General features: G+C 38.9%; 1 protein-coding gene across 1 annotated transcript in view; it reads left to right on the top strand.

Annotated features, from left to right (window-relative positions):
• The first annotated feature begins 15920 nt into the window (after nucleotides 1–15920).
• LOC121281043 (complexin-2) overlaps nucleotides 15921–20699 on the top strand; it is a 201650-nt gene continuing 196871 nt past the window's right edge. Inside the window, exons 1-2 of the mRNA XM_041193636.1 lie at nucleotides 15921–15989; nucleotides 16149–16263. Coding sequence (XP_041049570.1) covers nucleotides 16233–16263 — 31 coding nt within the window. The 5' untranslated portion in view covers nucleotides 15921–15989; nucleotides 16149–16232. The remainder of the gene's footprint in view (nucleotides 15990–16148; nucleotides 16264–20699) is intronic.

Genomic DNA, 20699 nt, shown 5'->3' with positions numbered 1-20699 from the left:
TTATTCCTCCAAATTTCCAAACATGAGTGTTCACCTCAGTCACATGGAAATAGGCAAAATGAAAGCATTAGCTCATTTGCATGTATGGTGGCCACACCTGGATAAAGACATTGAAGGTATGGTCAGTGATTGCCTTCCATGCCAAGAAATGAAGTTTTCTCCTGCACCTGCCCCATTACATCCGTGGGCTTGGCCTGACCACCCATGGCAGAGACTTCATGTGGACTTTGCAGACATACGTTCCTGATTGTGGTGGGTGCCCACATGAAGTGGTCTCATGTTATTCCCATGCAGTTGACTACTTCAGCAAAGACCATTGATGCTCTCTGGAATGTGTTCAATACTTTAGGATTGCCAGAGCAGATTGTGTCTGACGATGGCACACAGATTACATCATGTGAATTTCAAACATTCCTGAAAAACAATGGGATCAAGTAGATTCGCATCTCGCCTTACCACCCATCCTCAAATGGTGAAGCAAAATGCTTTGTCCAGACATTCAAAATGAAGAAATATTGTAATACTCCACATTCGACAACAGGCGTATCTCCTGCTGAGCTGATGTTTGTAAGATGACTGTGTACCAGAATGGATTTACTGTGTCTGGATTTGGAAGGAAAGATTGGTTCAAGGCAACTTGATCAGAAAAGGTCACATGACATAAGTAAACCAGTTTGTAAGTTTAATCTGGATCAGTCTGTGCGGGTCCGAAATTATTGTGGAACACCAAAGTGGCTCCTGGGAAGAATTATCAAGCACCGAGGACCACTGACCTATAATGATGAATCTTCCTGTGGAATCTGGAAGAGACACACTGACCAGATTAGAGAAGCCAAATCCAACGAATCAAATTTCCAGGGATCTCCAGTCACAGTGGAAGATTTCTGGGAAACATCTTCTCCAGTTGGTGAAACCTGACTTGATTCAGCTGACAAACCTGTATCACATGTAGCTGCAACTATGGAACCTGAACAGAAACAAGTGGAACAGCAGAACCTTTCATTTCTAAGCAAACAAACTGAGATACCTAACCTAACATTCTTCTCTAGACCAAAGCGAATCTGCAAACTGCCTGACTGATTTGTTCCTAGGGAGCAGATGCAATGTTTGTGTTTAACGTTTATACTTTTTTGTAAAAGAACATTTTAGTTAAAAAGAAGTGCTATATAAAAAACCTGACAATAGGGTGTGCTAAGTCCTGGATGTATTGTCCACTGGTGTAGAATAAGGAATAAAGGAACCTTCTGATTTTTACTCAGGAAGTTGGGGTTCAGAATGTGTGGGTGTGTATGTATTCTTAATTGTTAATAAGTAACAAAACACTTCATAGTTATTATTGATATTAAAGTTTCGAGATAGATTTTACATTACAGACATGTAGGCACATTACACAACTTTCAAAAATATATATTGTGGTGGATGGCAAGTTATAGGAACAGATTGTTATCAACAGCAAATTTTACATTACCAGTGAATAGAATTTAGAATAGAGTTTATATAATTCTTGAATAATATAAACAACAAAATATCCAGGACAAAGACATTTAGGACAGAATGTTGCCCTTGATGGGTGTGCGGGCCCCACTGGCTTGGCGGCTGGCAGGCAGCCAATCGCCGCCAATGAAACGGGCCCCTCTGCCATTTTGAGTGGGTGGGCCAATTAAGGCCCACCCAGTGGGCTGCCCGACGGGAAGTGCTATGCACTTCCTGTGCAGGTGGTGTGGGTGGGTGGGGAGGGATTCCCCAACTGTCAGAGTGCATACTTTTGCGCATGCATGCAAAAGAGCGCACATCTCCCTGAGACTAAGTGCTGTCTCAGGGAGAGTGCTGACAGTTTTTGGAAGTTTAAAAATAGAAAAAAAAATTATTAACATGTCCCCCACATGTGACCATGTCAGACGAGATGGGACATGTTAATAAATATCACAGAAACTTTATTAAACTTTTTAAAAAACAGACATGAAACCTCATCCCACCAGTGGATGAGGTTTCATGTTATTATCAGAAGTCCGCTGGTGCTCCTCGCCTGTCCGCCAGCCTTAAAGTTGGATGGGCAGGTCCTTTAATTGATTTAACTACCCTGTCAATGACCTCAATTGGCCATTGACAGGTCGGCGGGCGGACAGCTGATCACGCTGTTCCCCAACCTTCCTGAATATTTAAATGGAGTGGGATGATGTCGGTGATTCCCCCTGATGTCATCCCGCGTCATTTTCGCATCGGCAAGTGGGCCCCACCCCAGCTCACCGACGGAAAAATTCTGCCCTTAGGGTTTTATTTCCTCACTGATCAATAGAGAAAAACCTTACTTCTTTATTATCATTAATATTATGAAGCCAGTTTTTGATCCAGCTAGTTTGCTATTACTTTTCATTAAAGTCTCACGTGTTAAATGTTACAAAATTCTTTCTTAAAATTGACGAAATTGTGCTCATCTACCAATTTTGCTACATCTACAAGGAACTGCAGCTGATATTTTGAAACATGAGATTAGGTTTCTACAAATTGTGAACTTTTAGCACAGTGCCTCCCATTCCAGAAATATATAAAAGGAATTCAACTGTAGAGGTCAGTGGGCATTTATGAATATTCATTTATGAATATTTTGCTAAATTAAAAGTGCTAGGTAAAAGCAAGTTGGTGTCTTATGCACGACAAATTCCTGATCTACATTTATGATACACAAACCTCTGTATCAGACACAGAAGCTGTAAGATGTACCCTATGGAGTTTTGTATCTCAATACTGTTTCCTCAATACCGACTTCAGACTAAATTGATATTATTTATTTGTTTATATTATAGATAGGATATTACAATGACATTTGCTATCCTCCGGCCTGAGGTGACAGAATATTTTTGAAACAATACATTGTAGGAGATCTAGTATATGGGCAATTTCAAAACAAAAGTAGTCAGCAACAATCAAATATCTCTTAGGATGTGCTGAGGAAGGAAAACAATTTGACATTATCTTTCACAGGAACTGATTCCTATTGTTCTATGCAGTTCAGCGGACTGGTCGATACAACCATAGAACCTTCCCTTAAGTGTTTACTGTTCAGTCAATAAGCATAAGAACATATTACATTATTTTATAATGGCTATTAAACCTATGCAGTCTATTCTGGCCCAGAGACAAATGCACTGTTGTGAGGTCCATGTAGCATATTTAAATCCTGAAAGGAGATGAATAACCACACATAAAGCTTTCAAGAAGACTAAGGCTGTGAACCTTCTCCTTGAACTCCAGAGGTAACTGAGCAAAATATCAGCATAGTAAACTAAAATAACAAGCCGTATTCTTCAATCCTGATTGGATGCATTGCATAGATGATATTTTCACTGTCCCTAAAGGACTGCATGGTTATCATTACAATCTTCGCATCTATTCATAAACATGTTCATCCTTGGTTCCCTTTAAAGGTGTTAATTAAATCCATTTAATGGATGCTTTTTCCCTACATCTATTACTCCAACAAAAAAAGCAAGTCTTTCAACCACTTGTTTTTACATTTTCCTTCTTTTGATTTATTATTATTTTGCTTTTGGGTTCTACAGCAACTAACCCGCTGGGTATTCTTCAATGAGAATAGCAGCTTACATTTATATAGCATTTCTCAAGTAAAGAAATTCTCATTTAGTGCTTTGCGAAGGTAAGATGTGTGCACAGAGCAAGAAGTAGGGAACTTATGGGAAGAGAATCTCGGGTGTTTTCAAAGAGGTACATTTGAGGAGGCTTTTGAAGATAGGTAGAGAAATAGCAAGCCAAAGTAGCCCTAACTGCATGTTCCATACTGCAAGTGACTGAAAGATCAGTGACGAAGGGCCAGATTTTGGATACTAAAGCAGGTAACTCAGTTTGGGAATTTCCTCACTCACCAGCCCCACTTCAGTAAAAAGAATTCCAAAACACATGATCTTTGCTCATGGGGAGCGAGGAGTTGGGCCTGCCGACCTCAGAAGCAGATCATAGGTGGTCACAGGGGTGGCTAAGTGTCAAGGCAGGCTGGTTACAAAGCCCACCTCAGTTCTTCATTCTAGTTGTTTTAGAAGTTGGTAGACGCTATCCCTCACCTCACCCCAATGGTCCCTCATATCCTCCTGCACCTAATGCTAATTCATGCCCCCCAGCCACCCTGACAGGGTACCCTTGATGTCACCTCCATAGCCATTCACCCAGCATCCGCCTTGTAAAAACCTCAGGAACCATGTGGAAATGAAAAACAACCTTCAAAGAACCTAATACAGCTATTACTCATACACATTTAATAGTATTAAAACATCCCATTCATAAAATCCATTCAGATCTTTTAAATCTCCTCAAGTGGTTAACCTCTTATCAAAGCAAATTTCTAGTCAGACCCTACATCACCAAATATTTAAGCTGTCCATCAAACTATGAACTCAGCACAGCTTGCTGAAATAATTTGAGATTTTGAAACTCAGCCAAGCATTGACAATGAGAAGATAGCCCCTTAGAGAAATGCCAACAAAGAGCTGTATTGGAACTGCCTGATTAGATGCTACTTTTTTTTCTAATCTATGCCTGTCAATCAAAGTAGGTTTTTTTAAACTCTCACGGACAGCTGCAATCTATTTTTTTTAAAGTTTAAAGAGTGGGGCATTTAAAAAACTTCAGATCATTACAGTTATACAGATCTTATCCCGGCTTCAAAAGCATTTATGTGTTTGCCATCAATTAGTGACTCCCACACTGCATGTTAAGGTCCTTACAACAGCACGGAGGTCAAATGGCCCTGCTGAGTTTGGGTTTCCTGCCCGTGTAAATTACCCCTGCCCCCTTTCTTCAACCAGCAAAAATTGGATCTGTTGAATCTTGGATCTGGGGGTAGGACTTCCGCATCCGAGTCCAACCCACCATTTTTATTGGTTCGCAGAACCTTCCCCACGACAATCCAGCTCTAATAATCAAATTGTGGTGGGGAAATAGCAGCAGTCTGGAGTCAAGGGAATTATGAAATAAATACTTTCAAACCTGTAATTGCTTGGTATATTTATTGCAATGGCTCTTGAATGCAAGAACATTAAAATACATTGCATAGAAAGCACTTGAATCATCTGAAAATTGCAATAATTTCATTTTGCTCCTGAAGAAAGGACCTCAATGATCTATAAAACTTGTGACGCTCATTACTGCCAAATTCATTCAACAGGAGTCAAACAAAAGGTCTCATGCACTGTGTTTTTAGATTTTTATTTTATGTGAAGCTCAACATGTTCGATCGTATAAAAGAAGAAAAAAAATTACATTTGTTTTCCATTTTTTACTTAATGATGTGACCAGAATTTTTTGTAAAGTTTTCTCCTACTAATGCTGCAATGGTGCCTAGAACTTAATTACAAATGTAATGATCCTACTGATAATCCATTTTGGATATCAGGATATTTTTGGGAGTGTAATTTCTATTTAATGTTATTACCTTTTTTAAGTGGGAGATTTTGTGCCTCAGTGGGTACTGTCCCTGTCTCTAATCCCAAGGCTTTGGGTTCAAGTCCCACTCCAGGACTTAATGGTGAAGGAGAGAAGATGTGCTCATCATATAGCCAAACAAGTTGATTATTGACCTGTATATCCTTCCAATATATGCCAATGGCAGACTATAAGGGTGGGAGAGTTGTGATGGGAAGAAAGTTGGAGACTTTACCACCACTATCCAAAGCTCCAGTCTACAACATGCATGTAAAAGTGCAGGTTGCCACAGCAACTTTCTGTAGCATACCACCATATTTTTAGAAAAACAATTTTCTCATAATGATGACGGATTTCGAGGCAAGTGGCAATCGGTTACAATAATAAATGGGTGCCATTGTTTTTTTCTTTACAATTTTATTATGTTGTACCATAAGTTTATTGGGGAACAAGGTGTCCAATTCCCATGGATATAGCACAGGGACACCTTTCCTGACAACTTAGTGTTAGTGGTGATGAGCTCACTTCCCTGGCAGTTAAGGTATATGTGATCCAGCAGCGTGAAAAGAAAATTCAGCCATGTTGTCACACAGCTTGGAGTGAATTGTGAATCAACTGGCAGAATTAAATTTTCACATTGAGACAGCACAAATTTTAGCACTTTCTGAGGTGAAATTAAATTGCAAGAAGCTCAAATTTGCACCCAAATATGTAAAATATGACAAAACAATTATATGTCAATATTTTAAACGACAAGTGATCAATTTTAAGTTCAGCAGGAAGCCCCCATCCTACGCCATTCCTTCTGCTTGATGATCAAAATAGCTCCTGGTATGGCATGCTTCAAGTTTAAAATTCTCAACCTAATACTCCGATCCTTCCATGGCCTCAACCTTCCCCATCTCTGTAACCTTCACTAATCTGCAACTCTCTGAGATTTCTGCATTCCTTCAATCTGGCTGCTTGTACACCCAATGTTTCATTGTCTCACCTTTCTGCGTAGGCTTTAAGCTCTCTAAACCTCTCTGCCTTTCTATCTCTATTAAGATGCTCCTTAAAAACCTACTTCGCACCTATCTTAAAATCTCTTTATATGGCTCTGATAATACTCCTGTAAAGCATCTTGCAATGTTTTACTACATGAAAGGCACTGTATGAATGCAAATTCTTATTGTTTTTGTTGCATCGACAGGATTAAAATAGACCGTCCCATGTTGACCTTTTAAATTATTTTATGCAACCTCCATATCAACAAGAAACATTTCAAATATGTTTTGAAATCACTTCCACGTCTCAGTACAAATCAAATTTATATTCCAAGTAAAAGCTATGCAACAGTGAAATTTGGAGATAATTTTGTAGGGACAAAATGAATGCTTAATATTTAAAAGTTTAATATCCACCTCTTTAGTCATATTTCAGATAAGTTATATGCAATGTAGTAAAATTAATTCCAGATACATCAGAAGAAGCATATATTTGAACAGCTGCAAATTGAAAGTTGCAAAATGTGAAACGAGTTATAAGCTTACTGCAATTGTTATATTGGGAAGAGGTTTGAAGAGCTTTTTAATTGAGGTTCTTGAATCTTTGCAAAAACATAATTATGCTAAAGACTGTGAATGTTTTTCTCAAACACAACGACAAGTTTGTCAAGCTTCAACCAATTTCAGCAATTGCATGGTTTTAGACATTTGAAACCAATTTATCTAAGAAACTATGAAGTGTTTAATTGAAATCAAAATGATGTTTCCTGATGGGAAAGTACAACTAGATTTTAATGTGTATTGTTACAATTTTCTGAAAATTATTTATGTTCACATTGAAGAGCATACAGAGAACACTGTTTATGTGATCATTATCAAATCATTACCAAGTAAGTGTGTGTTCATTACAGATTGTATTAGGGTGTCTTTTAACATTGATACAATATTGAATGGTAAAATGCACCATGTTGATGTCAAACTAGAAAAGATCCAAACCAAAAGATAATTTTGACTTAAGTTCTTGCGTTAACTCTAATTTAAACAGCTTTGAATTTGGTAATTCCTATTTGGCATATGGATTTTTAACTTTTTTTCAGTTCTTAGTTCTATCTAGAACAATATGTTTATCTATGTTAATATTATTACTTTTATTAATAACTTCATCATTTGATTCTAACAGCTGAGCATCATCTTTAAGAGTGAAGACTAATGCAAAGTATTTATTTAACATTTCTGCCATACCCACTGGATCCTTCATACACTGTCCGTGTACATTCTTCAATGGCCCAACATAGTTTATAAAAGTTCCCTGGCTCTTCATATAAATTGAAAAAAAACTTTTCCCATTACTTCCACAATTGCCAATGGTCCTATTTTCCATTGTCCTTTTAGCTGATCGAATAGCAATCTTTGTTTCATTTAACCTATCCTTGTACTTACTCTGTTTAATTGACTATTTGATGCCTTTAATTTGTAGGGTAATTTTTGTTTACAACTTACTTGTCTTTATACCTAACCAGTCAGCAATGTTCCCGCTAAGGAGGCCAAGCAAAATAATTTAAAAGGCCTGTGAACTTAACTGTTCCATATACGAAGAAAAATTAGAGGAAACATTGCCAATCTGCCACTTGGCTTTTTTAACCATATTATTTTTCTTTTGACTTTGGGCACATTTTTGTCGTCCACATTTTTCTTAATCCTGCACTTAAAAACTTTCCATTTGTATTCTACATTATTCTCAGTTGTGTTGACCAATTCATCCATTCTAATTTGTTAGTTTAGCAAAGTTTGCCGTTTTGAAATTCATTATGAGGTTTCCTGTTTTTTTTTGGGGTGCATCTAGTAGTTTGGTGTCTATCCAATGCTCTTGGTATTTTTTGTGTATTAAGATGTCCAGAGATGTGTTTATCTAATCCCTGGCACTCTTTAGGTACACATGCATTTACTTCCCCTGAAGTACAATGTCACAATAAGTCTTAGGAACGTTGGTAGATACCCAAAAGCTGTATGTAACATTGTCCCAGTTTTAACTCATTCAAAAACTGTTCAATGCACAGAATTAAAATTGGGTCCATTGTGGTGACCTGAAAAAGAGTTCAAAGTCAAATAATTAAAAATCGGAATTCTCATCAAAACCTAAAGCCTTACGATAAGATTCGTTAGATTGAGCTAGATTTTGTTGTAACAATATGGTAAGTCTAGCAGCCTTCTTTGTTACTTATACACAGATCAGACAGCAATTTCCAAATACAAAAACCCTGAGTTACGGTCAGGGTAACTCACCATCTAGCTCCAAATTCATATGTATCAAATGGTACAAAGTTCCTATACTGACATTGTAGATAGAGACTAAACTTACTGCAAAGGTTGTGTGTTGTCCTTTCCAGTGTATCTGTTTAACAGTATGGTAAATCTCAATTGCTGCTAAACTTCTCCAGCAGTAAAAATTAACTTTTCCAGTTTCATTCTTTCAAATTTTAATTATCATTAGAGATATAAAAGCATTGCTTTTTACTTTTTCTTTCTATACCTTTCTTTCTTAATCCAATTAATCTCCTTATTTTGTTTTCATTACCTAACTCAACCTTTCACTATTCTAACTTACACTATAGGTTCAGAATTTGCACTGTTCATTTATGATTCTTCAATCTGATTGGTTATGGAGCTACACAGAAGAGTGCCTTGCTCAAACAGGTTCCAGATGTCCTTTAACTCTTCTGTTTGGATGACAGTAAAACCTGCTGGGAGGAAAACAAGCCTTTTTATGTTAAAGTTTATGGGCAAATGCAAGCGTAACAGTTCACTGCTCACAGCAAAATCCAACCCATTATGTTTAACAAGATTATGCATTTATCAGGTGTGATTTCATAACAGCAGCTCTGGCACACAAAAGCCAGAATAATGAGAAAGTTTGAGGTGGTAGGGGACTCATCAGAAACAGTCCTATACAAATAATAACTTTTATTCCATTGTTGTGACCTTTTCTTTCATATACCCTGAGAATGTTTGACATTTGATTCATATAAAAGTTGGGACTTTAGGGAATTTGTAGTTAAATGTTACTTGAAATTGTGAAAAAAATACACCATATAGGTGTTTTTTACACTTTAAAAGTCAACTTAAGACATTTGGAAAAATCAGCGCTATTATAAACTGTATGCTATGTTTAACCCTCCATGATTTGTCAGGGTAATTGTATCAGCTCTGTAGGGCACTACATGAGCCAATTCTGCAGTTACAAAGGGACTGTTTCAAGTATTTCAATAGTACCATCTCTAAGTGGCTGCTATTGTATTTCCAGATGATTTTAGCAATCACAGTATGTGGTGATTGAGGAGGTTGTATGCCAAGCTGACTCACTAATGGTCCACACATCCCCTCCTCTTACTTCAGATAACTATCACACTTCTGTTGTTACCAGTTCCAAAATTGCATGTAGCATAGTTAGCTGCTACTTAGGCAAGACATTTTATTCCCTCTTTTGCGTTATTACTATTAAACAAGTTGCACTGCTTTATATTCAAATCAATCTGAAATATTGCTCATTTTCAGTTGGAGGGCAGAAGTTCATACATAATGGGAGGACTGGAAAGAATGCAATTGCAGCATAACTGGATCAAACCTGTGTTCATATCATCAGTTTAGGAAAATCAGTAAGCAATTCCCCACCAACAGCAATTCTATGAGTGCAGCACTATTGGTTTCTCAGACCACAAGCAGTCATGACATCTTGAATGAGAGGACAGATGTTGGCTGACTTCACAAACAGCTGCTTTGGGGTGAAACCATCAACCATGTTCACATTATGTAACTGGCCACACCATACTGCTCTGGCTGTGAGATCAACACAGATTCTCAGGGGTCAAGTGTTGGGGTTGGGCTGCTCTTACTTTACATGTTTGTGCATAGGCACTGGCTGTGGGGAGCTGGAGAGCAATTGATCAGATTCCCAATTTAGAATTCTTCCTGTTTAGTCAGTCTCTTGATGTTAGTGTCACTTGAAGAGGTGTCTAATGCTCTAAATGTGCTCCACAGTGAGAAACCAATATAAATTTACAGTGTTCATCTGAAGTGGGAGTGGAACTCAGATATAGCTGGTGGAGGCTCCATGAGGAAATCTACAAGGGTAGCAGCCTTTGATATAAAATAAAAACAGATAAGTGTACAGTACTGAAAGAAAAGTTTTAAACTGATTAATACAAGTTTACTCAAGTGTATGTTATCAAGCTGGTTAGTGACACTGCATCCAACTGCACATGTTTACTGTCGAAGGGTCATGAGGACTCGAAACGTCAACTCTTTTCTTCTCCACCGAAGCTGCCAGACCTGCTGAGTTTTTCCAGGTAATTTTGTTTTTGTTTTGTACTGCCTCTCAGTGTTGTTTTTATTGTGGTTACACCAACCACTTTGTGGACTGGTTTCACCTAAAGCAACGTTAACCTAATTTGAGTTTCTGATGAATGGCTTTTTAAAAAGAGTTTCCTTACATAAAATAGAGTTGACTATCCCAGATTAAAAACAAAAAACTGCGGATGCTGGAAATCCAAAACAAAAACAGAATTACCTGGAAAAACTCAGCAGGTCTGGCAGCATCGGCGGAGAAGAAAAGAGTTGACGTTTCGAGTCCTCATGACCCTTCGACAGAACTAGGTGAATCCCAGGAAGGCTTGAAATATAAGCTGGTTTAAGGTGGGGGGTGGGGGTGTTGGGTGGGGGGAGAGGGAGAGAAGAGGAGGGGGGGGTGGTGTGGTTGTAGGCAAAAGCAGTGATAGAAGCAGATCATCAAAAGATATCACAGACGGCAGAACAAAAGAACACATAGGTGTCGAAGTTGGTGATATTATCTAAACAAATGTGCTCATTAAGAATGGATGGTAGGGCACTCAAGGTATAGCTCTAGTGGGGGTGGGGGGAGCATAAAAGATTTAAAAATATTTTAAAATAATGGAAATAGGAGGGAAAAAGAAAAATCTATATAATTTATTGGAAAAAAAACAAAAGGAAGGGGGAAGAAACAGAAGAGGGATGGGGATGGATGAGGGAGGTCAAGACCTAATAAGTCTTTTCACCAGCCGGTCCATACCCGAGAGCAGAGTTATTGCCAAATATGTTTCCGTATTGTTAGTGCCAATGTATCGACAGGATTTCTCTAAAGTTGGCTCTAATTCCCCATGTGCAGTCCATATAAAAATGTCTTTGATAAATCAGCTTCTATAATTTCACAACTACCATGTAACTCTGCAATTGGATACATCACTTTGGTTAAAACCCACAGACTATGATTCAGGTGGTCAAAACTTACTGAGTGGTTCACAATGAGCTTTAAATAAATGAACTCAGTGTGGTCAAGGCAGTAAATGGTAATTTCAAGTTGGCTAATTGGACCTTCTGTGTGAGTTAAATGCATGACGTGTATTTGGCTGGTCTTTGTTACTGAGCAAACTAAAGGAAGAAACCTCTGGAAAAGTTTCTTTTGGGCAATCTTCCAGTCACAAAGTTTTGGTGGCTTGCATGTGTTATATATTAGTCCTGGTTTTACATTCACATCCGTATACATATATTGATGTTATATTTGATCACTGAAAATTTAAAATGGTTATAATAATAATAGGGACAGTACTTCCCAGCAAATAATAAGTGACTGATTACAGTAATGGATACGTTGCTGCATCCCCCGTGGGGAAAATGGCAGAGAGGAAAGCAATGATTATGACGCTTTGTTGCCGCTTCAGTAAGGTTTAGAGTTACAGCATCAGGCTGTTCGGTTCTGCCCAGCAGAAGATCAGAACAGTTGAGGCGACGAGCGGCCGGCCTTGGTGCAAAGACCAACTGAAAAAAAGTCACCAATTTATCCAGGGCCTCTGAAGCTTGAGAAACCAGGAACTGGTTTTATAGGGGGATATTTATAAAACGCGATTTCACTCTTCAACCACGTTGGATGCGATGTGTATTCTAGATTGTGCTTTTGCTCACTTGTCCTGGTCCTGGATGACTGCTCTCCGGCTGAGTTTGTACAATGATCAAGTTGATACCGGGAGTGCCGTGGTTCATTTTTATTGTTTAAAGTTTCATGGGCCTGTTTTAAATTCAGTAATGGCTGCATTACTAAATTTGTAATGTCATTTATTTTAAATGTGGCTTGCCCATTCACTGTAGACAGGAGCAGCATCAAGTCAAGTTCAGTAACTGGGGGAAAAAAAATACATTGAAGATTGCTAATCAATCCCTAATAATAATCCTCAAAAACGGCCAAACCTGTTGGAAAATACAGCGTTAGGTTCTCACATTTACATTGTCCCCGTTTTAAATGAAAGATCGTAACGATATTCCTTGCTAATAACATTCGATCTATGGGGAAGATAATAATTATCTTCAAGCAGCAAGACACTGAAGATGCTGCAAATCTGAAACAAAAAAACCCCGAAAAGATTGGAATCACCCGGGTCAGGCGGTATCCAGAGGTCACACGTGAAATTTTCGGATGCTGGATCCTTTCTTCCTCACAGCAGGAAGATCAGGCGAACGACATGAGATCTGGAGAATGGGGAAAACATGAGCCTCACCGCGCACAGCAGAAGAAGCGAATGGTCTGAGAAGTGTTCAGGCAGAGAACAGGAGATTGTCAGAACTGACCAGGAGCCAAAAGAAATCATAATCAGAGAAATAAAAGGCACATATACCAGTGAGGCAGAGGATGAGAATAGCTTAAAGGGTGACAGTGAGGTAGAATAAGCAGTATGAATATCTCAAACTGAAGCCGATTCCAAAGAGCTGGAGTGAAAAATGACCTTCATGTTGAAACAGCGCTTTCCAGCTAAGTACCTGGAACAACAAATACACTTTTGATGTTCCTGACATGACGATTGACTGTCACTACAAGTTACAAACGCCTACTTAACTATTCAGGTTCAAAGTTTCTGTTCGAGGTTGTTGATGAGCATACACTGAACCTAACATCCAGCAACAGAAGCAAAACCCTTCAAATGATAACAAGAGAATGATGATAGCGTCTGTCTCTCACTAATACAGACACATCAGTTCGGCAGAGGCACTGATATCTTAAAACTCTAGTCCAAGTAATGTTGAGAAAATATCGTTAGTAATAGTGATTAACTATAGACTGTAAAAACGATCGATTGCTTCCAACTAATTTATCATCCTGCCCATACAGTGGGGTTAAATAATATAGGAAATGCAATGTCCTCACGTTATCATTTAATACCTAACTGGTTCAACCGACACACCTTTCCTCAGCGATTAAAATGTATGCACGCGCGTGCAGACAGACCTTTGGGAAGCCTAAAATTAATACTAACGGAATGGTAAGGCATGCCGGAAAGATGGGGTGACTTGTACCAATAAAATAGCAAGGTCAGACTGTTAGGATGTCCCGTCCCGTGTTTACCGGTGAGGGAAATTGTGGGTAGTAAATGCTATCAGCGCCACAAACATTTCTGATACAGGATCGCTGCGGAGCCCCAACAAGGGACGGTGCGTTTAGTGGTATCAGTATTCCGGACTGCCCGCTCAAAGGTTTCGTCAGTCTGTGCGATTCGGGCCGAAGCATTCTGCACATCCATCAATCTGCAAGCAAGATTGGTTTAAATGTCTCAATCCGAGACTGGGTGATTCAGGATTTCGTCAGCAGCCAGGTTAGCGCGAAAGTGGTCCACAAGCTCACTGTGGTTCTGCTGAAGACCTGCACGCTCCTGAAAGCAGGGTGCAAGGACGGTTGGTTCTATTTGATGAATGCTATTGCTACGTGCTGAGGTTTTCGTATATCTTTAATGTAAAAAAAAAGGAAACCAACAGTTCTTGATATGAAGAGGAAAGTGAACGATTGGCGCTAGCTGTCGAATGCACCCACACTTTTACTTTATCAGTGCTGTAAATATGCGCAATGTTCAAATGTTTGAACGCAGGAAGCGTTTTGGAATGATCTCCTGTGTGAATCAGTTTTCACATCCTTGTGACGAGCATCAGATAAGATTCCTGCTCAGACTATTCATTACCATGCTGCACGGAAATTAAATTGATTACATTTTGGGCTGGGGAGAGCGGCCATGACTGGTTACACTAGCTGAATACTGCAAGAAGATTATTTTATTGCTAATCGTCCCCAGTAAAAGCATGAAATCAAACAATCTCTCGATTGAGTTACATCTGTTTATAATAGCACAGTACTAAGCCCTCTGGTGTTTAATTGTACCAAACCCACTACTAAAAGCGCTGTTTGATGCTAGTTCACTATACATAAATTCCTTCCAGACCCCCCCTTAGGCGCCAGACCGCTGTTAACTGCATGTTCAACTGATCGCTTTGCAAATATGTGCATCTGCAGAGTTTAAAGGACAAGTGCATGGTATCTGCATTTTACGAGTCACAATATTGCTACAAATGAATGTTCTAACGTTGCAGGAGGAAAAATTATGCTCACGTTTATGAGCTTCGAGCAAATAAAGTGAACTTATTGCCTTCTGTTCCAAGTATTCTTTGCAGGTAATGAAAAGTTACTCCCCAATTACTGTAGTACAGGTGGCGTTAGGATGTTGGGAGATGTACCTTTGCAGGCTGTACAATTCACCATTATAAGGTGTGTGTCTTTCGATGACTTGTGACGGGAGCTGTGGTCGATCCAAGGTCCCAGTCTGGGCAATTCACTGGCTTTATCATTTTCTTTGAAGTTTAGTCGTTCGCATCTTCACGTAGAATTTCAAAACACTCAGGGAGAAAGTGGGATACTTTAATGAGGACCGGCAAGGAATGACACTTGGGAACCGTGCCTGTCTGTGCCCTGCAATTCTGCAACTGACTGAACAAGTGGCCAACTATTGGCCAGGTTCACCGTCAGGGCAAACATCCTGTGTTAGCCAGCCACTGTGCTACCGCCGCAAACTGATTTAGAAGTTGTATTGGCTTATGTCAAACGCATGAAATAATTACACGTCCATTTAAATCCGTGTGCAATACCTTGTACTTCGCAACAACTTCTATATTGTTAATAAAAGGGAAAGCACCCTGGCCCCACCCCCACCTAAAGGAACTTCAATTTAGTGAAGAAAAGTCAATATCAACAGGTAAATAGCATTAAACCAGAATAGACTCGGGCAGTGGCCGTGGACAGGGAAACAGGTCGATGACCGTTCGTCAGAACTGGATGCTGAAAATCTGCAGCATTTTCTGTTTTTATTTCTTTTTTTTCAGCATCCGCGGCCTGTTGCTTTTGTGTTAGGAGGTAATTGACAATGTTGGGAGATTACCACTTCACTGCAGTATCTTTTTTTAAAAAAGGCATTGGGAATACACACAAATATATATATATATGTATAAATAACATAACTGCGGTTTCCAATGTAACAAGTATACAAGCTGTTCTGTACAATTGAACATTGAGGTGTGATAACTGCATAATGCGCCTCCACCACTAGAGAGAGTCATGTTTTCCACAGGACGTCGCTGCCTTTAGCGTCCGTAACTTACAGACACGCCTTTAGTTATTGTACATCCAAAAAAATAAGTGAAAAAGGAGTCGGCGTCCGCAGATCCCATTTCACAGAGACTAAGGCAACGGTACACACGTCCCGTGATATTTGGGTTTAAGAGCGCTAGCCTACACAGAAATATAAATACATGAAGCGGTGTACTGAACTTACTTCTGGCAAAGCGCGAGTGAGAGAACAGAGCGGATTCGAAGCACATTAATCTATTTTGCTTGTATCTTGTTTCCAGGTCTGACGACGCTCTTGAGCAATTCAACGGGAAATCTGAATGAAATTTTCTGAAATCAGTAGTGAAGACAATTAGCTCGGCACCATGGATTTCGTTATGAAACAAGCGTTGGGTGGTGAGTAAAGCCAGTCATTACTATTTGAACAAGTCTGTGAATGCCGTTACCGAGCGCGGAGGAATAAATTAGGAAACGGTCTGTCCTGATTTTTACACTGACAGTCTCTGCTCCCGGTTTTCGCTGTGTCGATGATCTCCCGGTCCAGTCTCATTCTTAAGGTAACTCGAAAATTCATTGAAAAAAACAGACAGGGTATGTCTGGAAGTGAGGTTCTCTGAGAGATCTGTCGTTTACTCAAGGTCACGCCGTCTGCTCAAAATCGGTGAAAAGGTTAAATGATGCTAGAAGATCAAGCAGCTGGGGTGCTGAGGGATTAGTGCCGTTAATAAGCTTGTGGCCCTGAGGGGCACTGTGACTGGCGTAGAGATAATGATGTTCAGAAACCCGGCATGTTCTCTTAAAGGAACAGTGTACTTTATCATGTTACATTTCAAAATTTCAAAGAGCTCAAGCAACCAAAGTCTTTGCCGGGGTGTTCCTGAAGTTTAAATTCTCCCTGAAGACACTTGCAAAATCAACAGAACAAACAGGGATTGTTCTATAACTCCCAGCTGATTCTTTGGTGACTGGCAAAAATACTAGTTTGTGGATATCTGCTGCAAAAGGCATCAGTAGTGTGTGAAACAAACTCTCCCAATCGCAAAAAAAAATCTTATTTTAAATGACTTTTATTTGCAGAATGTGCGCGTATTTTGAGGCAAATTTGCCCGATTGACTAGAATCCAAGACACTTCCTTGAGAATAAGACACAGGTTGAATCACTTGCCTTTCGCGGGAGTCGGTATATATACATACATGTACGGTACATGACAGCAGGTCCAACCAATAAAGGGGGATTGCGGATGTTTTGTTGCTGGTGAAATGTTATTTAAGGTGCGAAATATCCGGACAGATGGCACATTCAAAAGGCTCAAAAATCATTTGTTCAACAGGCAGCTGTACAGTTTACTGCTTTCTACTGGGGACTCGGGGCACAAAGTTCGGTATTAATCCAACGTCGGGGGCCCCACTGGCTACTCCGTATAGTGCACATATGTTGATTTGGTTCTAATTATTTTGAATGTTTGTTTTCAGCTTAAGTTACAACGTTTCAATCTTGTGTCTTTTTTTTTTGCTGCTTCTCTCCCACACAGGGAAGAAATGAAAGTCAGTTTATTAACAGGTGCTTTGACGTTACACATTATAGGGTCTCATCCACCATGGGTTGAAGCCTGCGCTACGCCCGTGACTTACATTTAGTGCGGAACAAGCATATGTGTTCTCAGAAATCATAGAAAGTAAAAAAAAAGTAGGAACTATCTCCGGAAATACATTTCTTGATTTGGGAGAGAGAGTACAATTTTAACAAATAGTCAACTGCCCGATGATGTGGTAGCAATCTTTCCCAAAAATGATGAGGGAATATTACAAATTTCCACTTCGCTACTGGGCACGATATTTGCACTTGCATGGACATATTATCTAAGGCAAACAGTACAAATCAAAGCTAATTATTTAATTCAATTTTGAGATATGCCACTCTCTTCCATGCAGTATGTTTTACTCAAACGTATTTTAATTTTCCTAATTTTGAAATCAACTGATCCTTTCAGGGCCCCAATGAACGCAAGAGTCATTGACACTGTAGCCATAAAATAATATTTTGGAATATTATATATGTAGAGGTTTCATTGAATTTATGTATGATTTTATATATACATACATATATAATATATTTTTTTACATTTATTCCAATAAATGTTTTGAAAGTCAACTTGAAAACAAGGTAAAGATGTTATATTCTCAAACTGTAGAGTTTCTAGAGAAACAATTACACTTGTCTTCAGTTATCAGTTACTTCTGATTGCTCCATTCATGCCACAGGGAATATACAAGACAGTCAGATTCCACATTATACAGAACTAAAACATAATAAAGGATAATATGATCATATGCAATGGCATTACATTAAAGAGAAGATTGGGAGAAGATATGGCTGCTATTTTTCGGATTTGAAGGAGACAAGATAATGTGGAACATTGCAAGCTATTTCACCTTGTCCTGAACAGTAAAACCTTAGGATATGATACATGCTTGAAGGGCAGTAAGTTCAAAGTGAACCTGCTAAAAGCAATATTTCAATGAGAGAATGGTCAATCTGTGTAAAAAGCTCTCTAGGGTGATGGTGGAATCAGTTAGTATTAATTCATTCAAATGTAAATGAAATAGATACTTCCAGAAAATAACATTTTAGGATACAGTATATGAGTAATTGAGATATGGCCTGGTGAGTGTAGCAGGCTAAGAAATCTGACAAATGATCCCAAATCTATCCACCGCTAGGGTTTTCCTTGCGTCATACCTGGATCTTTATGTAGGTTTTCAATGACTCAGTTTAGCTAAAATATAACACCTGACATCTTAAAGATTTGGAATACATAAATAAAATGTGCCCTTTTACAAACCTTCCACTCCTCAGTAGTTAGATTACAGTAGAGAATGTCTGCAGTGATATAATTGGGCACCATAAAGTTTGTTATGGTGAGAGTTAGAATTTATGGAGGATGGCTAATAGTGTAAGAGATGTTAGAAACTCAGCAATTACTAACATATCCATTAGTTTCTGTGATACAACAGAAATCAGAAAAGGGATGAATCCTCAATGAGAAGATCTTCAGAACAGAAGAATTAATCTCCAGAGTTCATAATTATCACATTTAAATGTATTCCATAATATTTACAGTACAGAAATAGGCCATTCAGGCCCTGTAGCTCCATGCTGGTGTTTATGCTCCACATGACTCTCTGCTACATTTCTTCATCTAATCCGATCATCATGCTTTTATGCCTTTTTACCTCATGTGTGAATCTAGCTTTCTTTAACATCCATGCAGTTCACTCAACTATCCCCATGATAGGCAGCAAGTTCCACATTTTTACTGCTGTCTATGTAAAGAATATTCTCCTGAATTTCCTATTGAATTCATTAGTGGCTCTTGTATTTATGGCTGTTAGTCCTAGTACTTTCTGCAAATGGAAACATCATTTCTACATCTGCTCCATCAAACTCTTTCATATTCTTAAAGAGCTCCATCAATTCAATCTTCAATCTTGTCTTTAGATAATTGTTTCCCAGCCTGTCCAGTCTTTACTATAGGGATAACCTCTCAATTCTGGTACCATTATTATAAATTGTTTCAGCACCTTCACCAGTGCATCCACATCCTTTCTATAATATAGAGACCAGAATAGTTCACTGTATTCCCAAGTAGTTTAAACAACGTTCTATACAAGTTTAACATAACTTTTCTGCTTTTCAATTCTCTGCCCCTAGAAATAGAGCCCGGTTTTTTGCATTTTTAATGGCCTTATTAGGCTGTACTGTGTCTTCTAGTGATTTATGTATCTGTGCCCCTAGGTCCCTCTGTTCATCTATCCCCAATTAGACTCTTATTTGCCAAAAAGTATGAGGCTTCCTAATTCTCCATACCAGAATGTCATACCTGACACTTATCCATATTGAAGTTCATGTGACTTTTTTATATATATGTTAGTAAAGGAGCCACTGTTTTGAAATGTACAATACATCGAATCTCCAGCTAAAATAGATCCAGCTTGATATATCAAGACTGATCACTTGACATTCAGGAGGCAAGAAAGTCATTTTTACTGAATCACCTGCTAACTTTCTCTCCCTCCCTTTATGAAAGCAATAACCATGTACTTTCTTTCTGCAATGAGCTGCTCAATGTAAAAGCATACAGCAAATAGCAGGCATAAACCTATCCCCATCACATTGATGCACCAATGCAATCTTCTCTCCAGTTTTTAAAAGTTGTTTATTGCTCGTAATTAGCTGATGCCTTTTGCCATGTTCTGTAACTCTGTTTCACTATCTTTGACAGTTACCTTCTCTTCTTGCCAGCTACTTATACCTGGCATTACTACACAAGAAACAAGTAGCTCTCTCAGTGATTTTCCTTTCCCTGCCCCTGGGAAAGCATCTGTCCTCTGCTTAGCACTCCCCCAAGGCAAAGCTGTACAAACTAGAAACACAACCAAGAGAGGAATACAGACACAACACATCCTACCACTCCACTGTACATTATTTAATTTTTCTGTGTTGATGTTGCTAGCAATACTAGAATTTATTGTCCATCCCTAATTGCATCGAAAAGGTGGTGGTGAACACTGAACCACTGCAGTCTGTGTGGTGAGGGTATTTCCTCAATGCTTTTGGTAAGGGAGTTCTAGGAATTTGACCCAGCAACGACAAAGGAATGGCAATACAGTTCCAAACCAGGATGGTGCATGTCTTGGAAGAGAAGCTGCAAGTGCATGTGTTCCCATGTGCTTGCCGCCCTTGACCTTCTAGACAGTAGAAGTTACTGATTTGGAAGATGCTGTTTAAGGAGCCTTGGCATGTTGCTTCAGTGTATCTTGTAGATGGAATA

This window comes from Carcharodon carcharias, chromosome 8 (genome assembly GCF_017639515.1).
Source record: "Carcharodon carcharias isolate sCarCar2 chromosome 8, sCarCar2.pri, whole genome shotgun sequence".
NCBI lineage: Eukaryota > Metazoa > Chordata > Chondrichthyes > Lamniformes > Lamnidae > Carcharodon > Carcharodon carcharias.
Note: the sequence above shows the minus strand (reverse complement) of the source record. Positions and strands in the feature narration are given on the sequence as shown.